At 43.6% G+C, this 12,448-nt stretch overlaps 1 protein-coding gene across 3 annotated transcripts in view; it reads right to left on the bottom strand.

Annotated features, from left to right (window-relative positions):
• zgc:175280 (cationic amino acid transporter 2 family protein) overlaps positions 1-10,727 on the bottom strand; it is a 59,391-nt gene extending 48,664 nt beyond the window's left edge. The window contains exons 1-3 of one of the 3 annotated variants that reach the window (XM_054733710.2): positions 9,275-10,727; positions 8,229-8,641; positions 2,613-2,768 (exon numbers count right to left, since the gene is read on the bottom strand). In XM_054733710.2, coding sequence (XP_054589685.1) covers positions 2,613-2,768; positions 8,229-8,598 — 526 coding nt within the window. In that variant the 5' untranslated portion in view covers positions 8,599-8,641; positions 9,275-10,727. The other 2 variants (XM_054733711.2, XM_054733709.2) reach the window with 2 other exon arrangements.
• Between the last annotated feature and the right edge of the window lie 1,721 nt (positions 10,728-12,448).

Raw genomic sequence — 12,448 nt, forward strand, 5'->3', positions numbered from 1 at the left:
TCCACAAAGACCTGAGTCAGCTCCCTGTACTCTTTGTCATCCCCGTCAGTAATGAGGTCGACTATTGCTGAGTCGTCAGGGAACTTTTGGAGGAAACAACTTGTAGAGTTATAGGAAAAATCTGCAGTGTAGATGGTAAACAAAAATGGTGCCAAAACTGTTCCCTGTGGGGCACCAGTATTGCAAATAATTCTGTCCAACACACAGCCCAGAGTCCTCACATACTGTGTTCTATTCGTGAGGTAGTCAAAGTTCCATGACTTGAGGTGCTGCTCCACTCCCAAATGTTCCAGCTTGTCCCTCAGAATCTCTGGTTGGATAGTATTAAAGGCACTTGAGAAATCAAAAAACATGATCCTCACAGTAGTTCCCTTGCCATTGAGGTGGAAAAGGGAGCGATTCAGAAGATGGATAATTGCATCCTTCACCCCAATGCCAGGCTGGTATGCAAACTGCAGTGGATCCCAGGATGATCTCACCTGAGGCCTAAGCTGCGTGAGGACCAGCCGCTCCAAAGTCTTGATTAGGTGGGAAGTCAGAGCCACCGGCCTGTAATAATTTAGATCTTTTGGGTGTGGCTTTTTTGGCACAGGTACCACACATGAGGTCTTCCAAATTTCTGGTACCTTGCCCAGCCTTAGACTCAGGTTGAAGATGTATGCCAACACCCCACACAGCTGGTCCGCACAGAGCCCAACAACCCTTGAGTTGATGCCATCCGGACCTGCTGCCTTCCTGGTGTTAATCCTCTTCAGCTCCAACCTGACCTGTGTAGCTGAAACCAGCAGGGTGGAGCCGCGTTCTGAAGGAGCATCAGCTATTGCTGTTCCAGATGGTGGGTACTGCGTTGGAGGGGGCTGTACAGATGGAGTGACTGAAGCTGAACAATCAACAATCTTTTCCTTGTTGCCAGAGATGTTCCTCAGGCTTCTCCAAACTCCCCTCACATCGCTCTGCTGAAGTTAATCCTTCATCCTCCGCCTGTAGTTGTTTTTTTCCCTCTCTGATCAGTTTCCTCAGCTCTGTTTGCACCCTTTTCAGCTCCTCTCTATCACCCGATTTGAATGCCCTCTTTTTTTCCTTAAGGACTGTTTTTATCCGTGGAGTAATCCATGATTTATTGTTTGAGAAAACATGTACAGTTTTAATTGGTATAGTGTTTTCTACACAAAAAGTAATATAGGCCGTAATACAAGTCACCAGGCTGTCACAGGGATGTGTTGGTTGATTTTGTGTGATGACACAAAGCAAGTTTGGTGCAGTTGTGACCTTCTCTGCAGGGCTTATTACAGTTCTAAAAGGTACACTTAAAATGCTTTACTTTGAACCAACTTAAAATCCATCCAATTTTTTACAGCTAACCTTTTTAGTTTCGATGAAATTATCATTCTAATTTGACTGAAACTGTTTATTTTTTATTTAAATTTAGCTAAACTAATTTATTCTTACAGAATCATACAAACAAACAAAAAATTGTTTCAAAGATTATGAACTTATTTTTACTTTAGTTCAATTTTATTTTTTTACTCTAGTACAATTTCTTTTTTACTTTAGTTTAACTTCATATTTCATTCCATTTCTGACATCGGTTACACCTGATGGTTTGTTTAAGTTGAAAGTACAATTGTCCTTTAGACTAAATTAACTGTAACACTCTAGTTTGTAACACTTGGTTTTGTGTTAGAGTTACTATATTAACTACAACACCAGTGTTGAATATCAAACTCCAGAGGAAATGGTTTTTGACACTAAATCAGAGGTAAAGTACCAACTCTCCAGAGAGTTATAATACTGGGTCACTTGTGTTGTCATACATCTTGTGGATTTGAAAAAGAGTGAGAGAGGAACGCAAGGACTGAAAAGGTGACACAATACAATAAATAACTAAAGCATAAAATAATTTTATAAATGTATCATTAAATATGTTAAATATTTAATCACATGAACCCTGAGTAAAAATATTAATTTAAATTATATTTCATGGTTTGTTCATCATGATTTTGTTATATCTGTGAACCTTGCCCATCAAAATCAGTAAGCAAAGCTCAGGTTGACGACAACCATGGCAGCTTATATGTTAGAGGATTTTTATTGACTTGGTTAGAGATGTTTATCAGAATTAGTTCCATCCACTGACTTTAATGGATGAGGTTGACAGAAAAAATAAAATAGATGAACAGACCATGAAATAGTTAATTAAATGATAAAACAATCATATATGATTTTTATTAATGATTATTAATAATTATTTTTATTGACAAAATCCATGAATTTTATAGTGAAATAATTATTTAATAATAATATTTTGGGCTTTATCTATTTTTTGAATTGAGCCACTTACTAATTGCCCATCCCATCTGAGCAATCACGCACGATTTTTGAGACGATCGTACAAAACATGACCGAGTAGTTCAATCAAATGCAAACCCTACAAATGGCTAAATTGGGATCAAAATCGCTGTTTTGATTACAGTCTTAAAATCATAAAACCACTGAAGAATTAAAATAACCTGAAACATGATCCCATACATGTCAGCTTTGTGCATGAGGGAAGAATGAGGTATTTTTTTGTATTATATTCTTGTCACCAACTCAATGGCAGTAGTTTGTACCTGACAGGAGCATGATGAGAACGGCTGCAAAGATATCTGGGTAAGGTGCCAGGCCAGGTAAGTTCATGGCTGCATTATCTTCAAAGAACTTTGATATGACACCTCCAATGAGTTCGTCAAATGTCCCACTCCAGGCCACTGCAACACTGGATGTTCCTGACCAGAAACAGGCAATAAAAGGATGAGTGTGATGCAGCATTTTACTGCATTCATAAACAGAAAATATAGACAAGAATGTTTCCCTTCCATTGTGTCTTTATGTCTCATTTTTTCCCCCCAAAAAAGATTTGAATTGTTGTAGCTAAAAAAATGAAGGAAGTAAAAACAGATACAGATGTGAACAAAATTGTTGGCACCCTTCTGTCAATGAAAGAAAATCCCACAATGGTTACAGAAATAACTTGAATGTGACACATGTAATAAAGAAAAATTCTATGAAATGTAACCAATGAAAGTCAGACATTGCTTTTCAACTACGCTTCAACATATTTTACCTCTCCACTGTCCTATCAGGTGACCCCTTCAGGCCAGGGGGTGGTTAAAAATAGTTGATCCCTTGGCAAGGGTGAAGTGGTGTGCTCTTAAAAAATAAAAATAAAAAAAAAGCACCTGGGGCCCATGTGATCACATTAACAATGTGGGAGGGTTAAAAAAGTAAAGTCATGAAATAAGCCTGGACTAAAATGATGGTACCCCAACTTAATAGTTTGTAGCACAACCTTTTAGACAATCATTGCAACCAAGCGATTCTTGTAGTTGTTAATGAGACTTTTGCACATCTCAGTAGGTATTTTGGCCCACTCCTCATGAGCAAACTGCTTCTGTTATCTCAGGCTGAATGACACCTTTTCCAGATAGTATTTTTCAGCCATTTGCTAATGTTTCGGCTAATTACTGTAGTCATCCTTAGAACTGCCGATGTTGGTGACGTCGTTTCCTTCTCGTTTTATCAGCAGGCAGCAGAGGGCGATATCGTCGTCTGCTGCCCTCTTTTTCTGTGTTCAACCGATTACAGATGAAGGGGAAAAAGCAGAATTTAGAAAAAATGTAGTTGGGATACTAAAAAACAGCAACCCTACAAACGAAAAAAGAACAGCCAAAAAAGGAAAAACATGAAAAAGAAATTACTGAAACCACTACAAGAAAAAGGCTGAATAACAGAAAATGTACAAACACTGGATTCCAACAGCAAGCACAATCCCAAGAATATATGGTACCCCAAAAATACACAAGCAGAACACCCCACTAAGACCAATGGTAGAAAGAATAGGTCAGGGCTATTCAATTCAGGGCCTCAAGGGCCAGTATCCAGCATGTTTGAGTGGTTTTTCGGATCCAACACACTAGATTCAGTGGTTGAATCACCTGTGCAGCAGCTCATCAGGCTCTGCAGAAGCCTGTTAATCACCTGCTGATTGAAATCAGGTGTGTTGAAACAGAGTTAAAACCAAAATGTGATGGATACCGGTCCTCGAGGCCCAGAACTGAATAGCCCTGGCATAGGTACACCGACATACAATATAGCAAAATAAATCAGCAAAACTGGCAAAAGAACTAAAAAAAGATTATAATAGAAGACAATGACATACTAATTTCACATGATGTTAGATCAATGTTCACAAAAAAACCAACCCAAAAAGCCATTAACATAGTGGTTAACAGAATCAGACCTGACAAAACTTTACACAAAAGAAAAAACCTCATAACACACAACATAGCAGAACTGGTACAATTGATAGCAAACTTCACATACGTCAGAACAATATACAAACAACTGAAAGGCTTTGCCATGGGTAACCCGTTATCAGCCACCCTTTGCGAGTTTTTCATGGAGAACGTAGAACACAAAGCCATAGCCACTGCCCCCAGGGACCAAGGAGTTTACACCCTGGACCACTCCTTGGACACGGTGATCAGCAGAGAAGGCACGAGCATCAGAGGGTGATATCCTCCTCTACTGCCCGAATAAAAGGAAGTGACGCCGCCAATATCCAGCGGTTGCTCCGACAAAAGTGGTAGTGAAACGTCGAAACATGTCAGCAAAGTTAAGGACAAGCCCTTATAACTTATAACAGTACAAAAGTAACGAAGATGAACAACATAAACACACATAAAAAAAAGACTAGTACAGCCAAAAGACAAGATGTCAACAGGACAAGAATGTGTATTCATATACAAAATACCATGCAAATTCTGCAATAAAACTTACATAAGTGAAACCGGACGTCAACTCAACTGACGAACAATAGAACATAGAACGGAGTGTGCGGCAGAAACAAACCAAGGCCACACAAGGGCAGCGAAACAAGAAGCAGAAAGTACAATAAAGAAATAAGCCGTAACAGACCACTGCACAAGAGAAAATCATAAAGGATTGGGATAAAACAAGGATCATAATCACCGAACAACAAATTTTTATTTATTTTTTTTAACCGTGTCCTGTCTGGCTGTGAAGCAAACAGAATTGATGTCTGAATGCTGGTAACAAGCCTTACAGATTTACTCTCAGGTGGAGCATTAAAGCGTCTGCTTCTAATGTCACGCCTGATACTTAAAACTTTATTGTTATTGTTTTTGAATGCTTTGTAATTCCGACCAGACACAGAGTCAGAGGTGAAAGAGAAATGAAAAGACAAAAGGTGGGGAGAGAGGGGGGAAGGGTACAAGAGTCTGCTTCTAGACCTGCAGAAAAAGAAAGAGCAGGAAAAAATGGGACACACAACAATACATCAAGATCAAGCTATCACTGTGTCAATGTGATGATGAAATATAAAATCAACATTGTTTAACCGAACAATCACACGATAATAAATCATAGTGCATTCAGTGGCAACCACAGCCTTAAAACATGTGTTGATCATCCCCAAGCCCATACTTATGAGAGCACCATGTGAGCACCTGTGTGTGTACACGCGCTTGTTTATGTAAGGTTTCTCTATAGGAGCATCCAATAGAGAGTGTTAGGGACCACAGACCTGCCCCCCAAAGATGTGTAGGAGACGGGGGGAGCTCCAAGTCCCAGAGATCCAGGCGCTACCCCAGAACACATGAACCCCAAGGAGACTGCAACCAGAAAGGCCCCTGCTCCCCTCGAGAGGCACAGAGGATCGCCCCGGGGGGGCACAACCAGCAGCCGGCAGAGTCCCGGGAGACATCAGCGGAGAGCCTACAGGCCCGCCCGCAGCCTCCCAACCCCTAGCCGGCCGAGCCCGGGACCCAGGGGCGACCACCCCCACCGGGGACCCAGCAGAGCCCAGGGACCCAGACCCCACCAGGCAGCCACCGGGATTGACCAGGCAGGCGCCAAAAATCTTAAACCCCCTGACCCGGGAGCCAAGAACACTCAGGCAGACCAAGGCACCGTACCCCACACCAGGTGTGGCAGGGAGAGGGGAGACGAAGATCTATATCATCAAAAGAAGTCCCAGGAGAAGGGAGGAGTCAAAGGCCCCACCTGACATATACAGTCATACACAAACACAGTCACACACTCCCTCCCTCATGCTCACACATGCACATACAACCAAAGACTTACAAAAATGCACGCCGGACATCCACTCATGCTCCCCATACACACCCTATTCACTCTGGTCCCGGTACTGCTGTACATGGGGTACAACCATCACCGGTTACCAGATTTTGACCCTTTCTGCTGGGGTGCTGATGAGCAGGCTCCCCCGCCCAACGCTGAGCACAGCAACCCACCACCCCAGACCCCAACCAGACGGCCAGATCTCCCTCCTAGCCTCCAGCCCCAGGAAGCCAAGCAACAACAGAGGTGTGCAAAGACCCCTAGTCTCCCTCCGCCTGCTCCAATATAGTGTTGTTGTGTGTTGATGAGGTGTATTCCATGGCTGTGGTGAGCGGGCAGTGCGGGCACACACTTAGGGCCTTGGGAGTGAGCACATTCAACGGCACTTGGCAGGGGGATTTCTCGGCCTCCTCACGAATGCCGGTGCCCACTTCCAATTTTAAACTGCACTTAGACACCGAGGGCTGTGGGTGCAAGTGGGGTGGTGCGGTGGCATCCGCTGGCATAGGCCTGACAATGCCAGCACTGGCCGCTCACCACAGCCATGGAATACACCTCATAAACACCGAACAACAAAAATATAAAAGGTGGATTAAAGAAGCAATACAAAAAAAAAAGAGACGTGGACATTGAACCACGAAGACACGATGGCACACACCTTGTCAGCAAACAACACAGTCACTACCTGGAGCCCTATATATGACCCGCACTTGTATAGCGCCTCTTAGAGTAAGGACTCCAAAGCGTTTTACACTACAGTGTATCATTCATCCATTCACACACACACATTCATACACTGATGGTGATGAGCTACGATGTAGCTACAGCTGCCCTGGAGCGCACTGACAGAGGCGAGGCCACCGGTCCCTCCGACCACCACCAGCAGGCAAGGTGGGTTAAGTGTCTTGCCCAAAGACTCAACAGCAGAATTCTCTGTCGGTAGCCGGGATCGAACCTGCAACCTTCCGATTACTGGACAACCGGCTCAACCTGTTGAGCTACTGCTGCCCCCGAGGCCTATATATACAGGCCTATATATGGTAAATGGCCTGTATTTGATATAGCGCCTTCTAGAGTCCTGGAACCCCTCAAGGCGCTTTACAACACAATCAGTCATTCACCCATTCACACACACATTCACACACTGATGGGGATGAGCTACAATGTAGCCACAGCTGCCCTGGGGCGCACTGACAGAGGCGAGGCTGCCGAGCACTGGCGCCACCGGTCCCTCTGACCACCACCAGCAGGCAATGTGGGTTAAGTGTCTTGCCCAAGGACACAACGACAGTGACAGACTGAGCGGGGCTCGAATCTGCAACCTTCCGATTACAGGGCGAGCTCTTAACTCCTGTGCCACCGTCGCCCCAAACATATATATAGGCCCACTAACTGATTACAATATTGTAGACATCTGTGATGCTAATTAGTAGACACACCTTGAATTAACATGTCCCTTTGATCACATTATTTTCCACTTTTCCTAGGAGTACCATATTTGCGTGTAGGCCTGTTCCATGAACAAATTTTTTTAAAATAATTGACGCATGATTAAAAAGCAATGTCTGATTTTCATTGGTTAAATTTCATAGAATTTTTATTTATTATTACTTTTGTTAGATTCAAGTTTCAAGTTAGATTCTGTGACTATTGTGGGTTTTTCTTTCATTGACTGAAGGGCACCAACAATTTAATCCATGTCTGTTACTGCTTTTAGAAGTAAAGACCGATATTTTTGCTATTTTCATTAGGAGATGGCAGTCAAAAAAAGTTTGGTGATTTTGATCAAACTGGCTGTTAACTGTTTTTGTAAATCAGAATCAGAAATCAACTGTTCAGTTTCAAATCCTGCTTCCAAAACAGGGTGAAGTTCAGAGAACCTTTGTTGATCATTGATGAGTTCCAGTGTCCTCTGTCATCTGATAATATCACTTTAAAAGACCCATCAGCTGTTTTTAAAGTTAAGAAAAGAGATTATCCCAAATGTAAACCATTGATTATTAAAGACAAACGTGACAAGAATGAATGAATAAAACATTAGTAATGTATTAATAACATCAACAAATCAAGTTTATCATGCTTGCCTATGACGTAGGAGAGCAGCAGATTCCAGCCGGTGATGAAAGCCAGCAGTTCTCCAACAGTCACATAGCTGTAAAGGTAAGCTGAACCTGTTTTAGGAACTCTGGATCCAAACTCTGCATAGCACAGTCCAGCAAATATAGATGCCAGGGCTGCGATAAAGAAGGAAATGATGATGCTGGGTCCAGCAGAGTCTCTGGCCACTTCTCCGGAGAGGACGTAGACCCCAGCACCCAAGGTGCTGCCCACTCCAAGGGCCACCAGGTCCAGGGTGGTTAGGCATCGGTTAAAGGTGGACGACTCCCCGTCGGGCTCAATAGGCTTCCTCTGAGACAGGCTGACCAGAAGAGACTTGATCGCACCACACCCCATGGTTTTAAAGGTTTTGGATCAGGATGGAGAATTGACTTGAAGACTAAATAAAAAGTAAAAAATGGAAACGAAGTTGGATTTTAAGACAGAGTTCAAGAAACAGAAAGGGGAGAGAAGAGGATGGGTCAATGAATGGTTGTGAGACCAGCTCAAAAAGAGGAGTATTTTGTCCGTAAAGTACATGTTTCTCAGTGTTTAATTTTAATTTCATACCTAAAAAAGACACATTTACTAAAACATCCAAAGATTGAACCAATTAATGAAACGAATAAGACATCTGAAAATGCCTTTCAGTGGTTTTAATGTGGGAAAAAAATTTTCTCTAATATTTTACAGGTTACATCTAGTTATTTTATATATATATATATATATATATATATATATATATATATATATATATATGTATATAACATTTAACTTACATTTTTGTAGCTTTCTGCCTGTCAGGTGTGCTAAGGAGTCGGGGTAGGATCCACTTTCTCGTATACGTTTTCTTTGATAGGTTCCCTCCTTTATCTACCTATGATATGATAGTGCTGATGCCTGGGGTTTCCGTTGCAGGCTAGAAAAACCACGCCCCACTTGAAAACTGCACTTTACTCAGCTGTTGGTTTCATGCACTGCACTTCCTGCAGAAACAATATAACTTACTTTGTCATTTTCAAAGTGTGCTTACCTCAGCGCTGCACTGCCCTTCGTTCATGCAGGGTCAGGGTTACGCCTGATAAAACACTGCCCCACAAGAAATAAAAATCTGTAAATAAAATGCTCTCAGAGAAATAAATAGGACTATTATGACATACTTTATTTGCTTTCTGAAGATAACAACTTCCCAGCAGATAAGATTCACGAGCCTGCTGTAAATGAACATGTCTGCTGCTCATTTATATGGAAATTAACAGTGATGTAGTGCATTCCGAGAAGGGTAAACTGTATCCACGAGAGGAGGCTGGATTGAGCATGACTATTATGGTGTCAGTGAGACATGTGGCTTTGATAAACTTTAAACGATAAGATTATCCAGCACTTCAAGGTCCATGTTTCTCTGTGAGTTCATTGTTTGTTTCCTCACTAAAAACACATCCTAAAGAGGCAAAAGCAGAAACATTTATCAAAACTGATTTACTTTGATTAATTATCTGAAACCATGTCTCTGAGTTCACTCTGTTCCTTGTCATTTGGGATGTTTCCATCCAAAGGTGTGAGCATGCCAGATGACTTTTAGCCCTGACAAGTTGGTGAAACAGATGAAGACAAAGCAGCTTTCATGGCTCATGTGCACATTGGGCTGCTCGCCTGCTCTTTGAGAGGTGGCATTCACCTTCTCATCTCCCAATTATAGGATTTCATCTCATTTAATCCCTCCTGGCATCTACTGCAGCATGCAAGTATGTGAAGAATCTGTGCTAACAGTCAAAGTTCCCAAATCTCCACTCTGACCGGATCTCTTTGCATGAGACACGATGGAGGTGGGGAATGATTAACTAAATAACAGCAACTACACATACTTTTCAGTTTTATGATCATGATCCGGTTTAACCTTTGCAAATACTCTTTGTAATGTTTAATGCAATCTATTTTGCATTAGACGCATGTCAGATGCAACGCTGGATGAATACAAAAAGGGCTGATGCAGAGGTCACAGATTTAAAATTGACTTTTCTTAAGCAGATAAACAAACTATTTACCTTTGTCTTCAGTTCAGTGAGGAGCAAGTGATGACTGAAACCATGAAAAGCAGAGAAATCCATCCCGATGGTTTGGATGAAGAAAACTTGTAGCGATAAATATGAGATGGGCCCTTGAGACCCTCCCACTCAGGGGAATTACTCACAAAGTCACCTTTTTCAGCTGGGATCCCGATGCGCTCATTAATAAACAGAGGGTGAGAACCATCAACTTTAAATCCCACTCAGAAATGTCAAAAAATAATACTTTGTGGCTGAATTGAGAACAAGTATCTGTAAATGCTTTGTTCTCTTGTTACATTTATGGATTGCTCAAACAGATCAGTGTTTCAGGGAACAGGAGATCGTACACAGCAAGAAGAAAGAACAAAAACTATTTTCACTTTAACGAAACAAAATCACCAGAATCACAACATCCTTTTAAACTTTACATAGCTGTGTGTGTGTGTGTGTGTGTGTGTGTGTGTGTGTGTGTGTGTGTGTGTGTGTGTGTGTGTGTGTGTGTGTGTGTGTGTGTGTGTGTGTGTGTGTGTGTGTGTGTGTGTGTTACCGGTCCCAAGAATGGCACCACAGAAACAAAGTTTGCATCTGCGAGATATGAGGAAATGTCAGCAGCAATGACAGACACCAGTGCATTGTTTCATGTCCATATTGTCACGCACTGAACTCTGAAGACCCGTGAAGACGCCAAACACAGTAAAAATATATTAAAAAGTCTTTATTGAAGGCAGAGGTACCTGGAGGGCAAGGCTGAGGCAGGTTCAGAGACAGACAAGGTCCAAATGGGAGGAAGTGAGCAAGGCAGGGGTCAGGAGAAAAACGAGGTCTGGAGGCTGAGATCAGGCAGGGTGGATGGCTGGAGAATTACTGGCAGGGCTGTAATAATCTGGCATCTGTTGACTGGATGGCTGGTTCTTTTATAGCAGGGGAAGCAGGTGTATGGGATGAGGCTCATTACAGGAGCAGGTGGAATGAATGGAGCTGATTGAAGCTGACAGAGGTTGCTGGGGAAAACGGGGCTTGGCTGGAGCTTGGCGAGAGGACAAGGTGAGCTGAATGAGGAGGAAATGATAAGGCAGATGAGGGTAAAGGATGGGAGTCATGGCAGAACCCCCCCCCCCCCCCCCCCCCCCTCAAGGGCGGATACCAGACGCCCACAGGAAACCAGAGCAGGGCGGGAGGAGGGGGACCAGGAAGGAGGGCCAGAGCAGGGCGGGAGGAGGGGGACCAGGAAGGAGGGCCAGAATAGTCTGTGGGGCCGGCAATGGGGAACCAGGAGCCGGGACTGTGAGAGTCTGGGGGGCCGGCGACGGGGAACCAGGAGCCTGGACTGTGAGAGTCTGGGGGGCCGGCGACGGGGAACCAGGAGCCTGGACTGTGAGAGTCTGGGGGGCCGGCGACGCGGAACCAGGAGCCGGGACTGTAGGAGTTGTGGTGATAGAGGACACTGGTGGACGAGGACTAAGAGGGGACTCTGGACCAAGACTAAGACTTAGAGGGGAAACTGGACTACTACTAAGAGGGGACTCTGGACCAAGACTACGACTTAGAGGGGAAACTGGACTACTATTAAGAGGGGACTCTGGACCAAGACTAAGACTAAGAGGGGAAACTGGACTACTATTAAGAGGGGACTCTGGACCAAGACTAAGACTAAGAGGGGAAACTGGACCAAGACTAAGAGGGGAAACTGGACCAAGACTAAGAGGGGAAACTGGACCAAGACTAAGAGGGGAAACTGGACCAAGACTAAGAGGGGAAACTGGACCAAGACTAAGAGGGGAAACTGGACCAAGACTAAGAGGGGAAACTGGACCAAGACTAAGAGGGGAAACTGGACCATGACTAAGAGGGGAAACTGGACCATGACTAAGAGGGGACACTGGACCAAGACTAAGAGGGGACACTGGACCAAGACTAAGAGGGGACACTGGACCAAGAATAAAAGGGGACACTGGAGGAGGACAACTAAGAGGGGACACTAGAGGAGGACAACTAAGAGGGGACACTAGAGGAGGACAACTAAGAGGGGACACTAGAGGAGGACAACTAAGAGGGGACACTAGAGGAGGACGACTAAGAGGGGACACTAGAGGAGGACGACTAAGAGGGGACACTAGAGGAAGACGACTAAGAGGGGACACTAGAGGAAGACGACTAAG

The sequence above is a fragment of the Nothobranchius furzeri genome, chromosome 2 (genome assembly GCF_043380555.1).
Source record: "Nothobranchius furzeri strain GRZ-AD chromosome 2, NfurGRZ-RIMD1, whole genome shotgun sequence".
NCBI classification, from domain to species: Eukaryota; Metazoa; Chordata; class Actinopteri; order Cyprinodontiformes; family Nothobranchiidae; genus Nothobranchius; species Nothobranchius furzeri.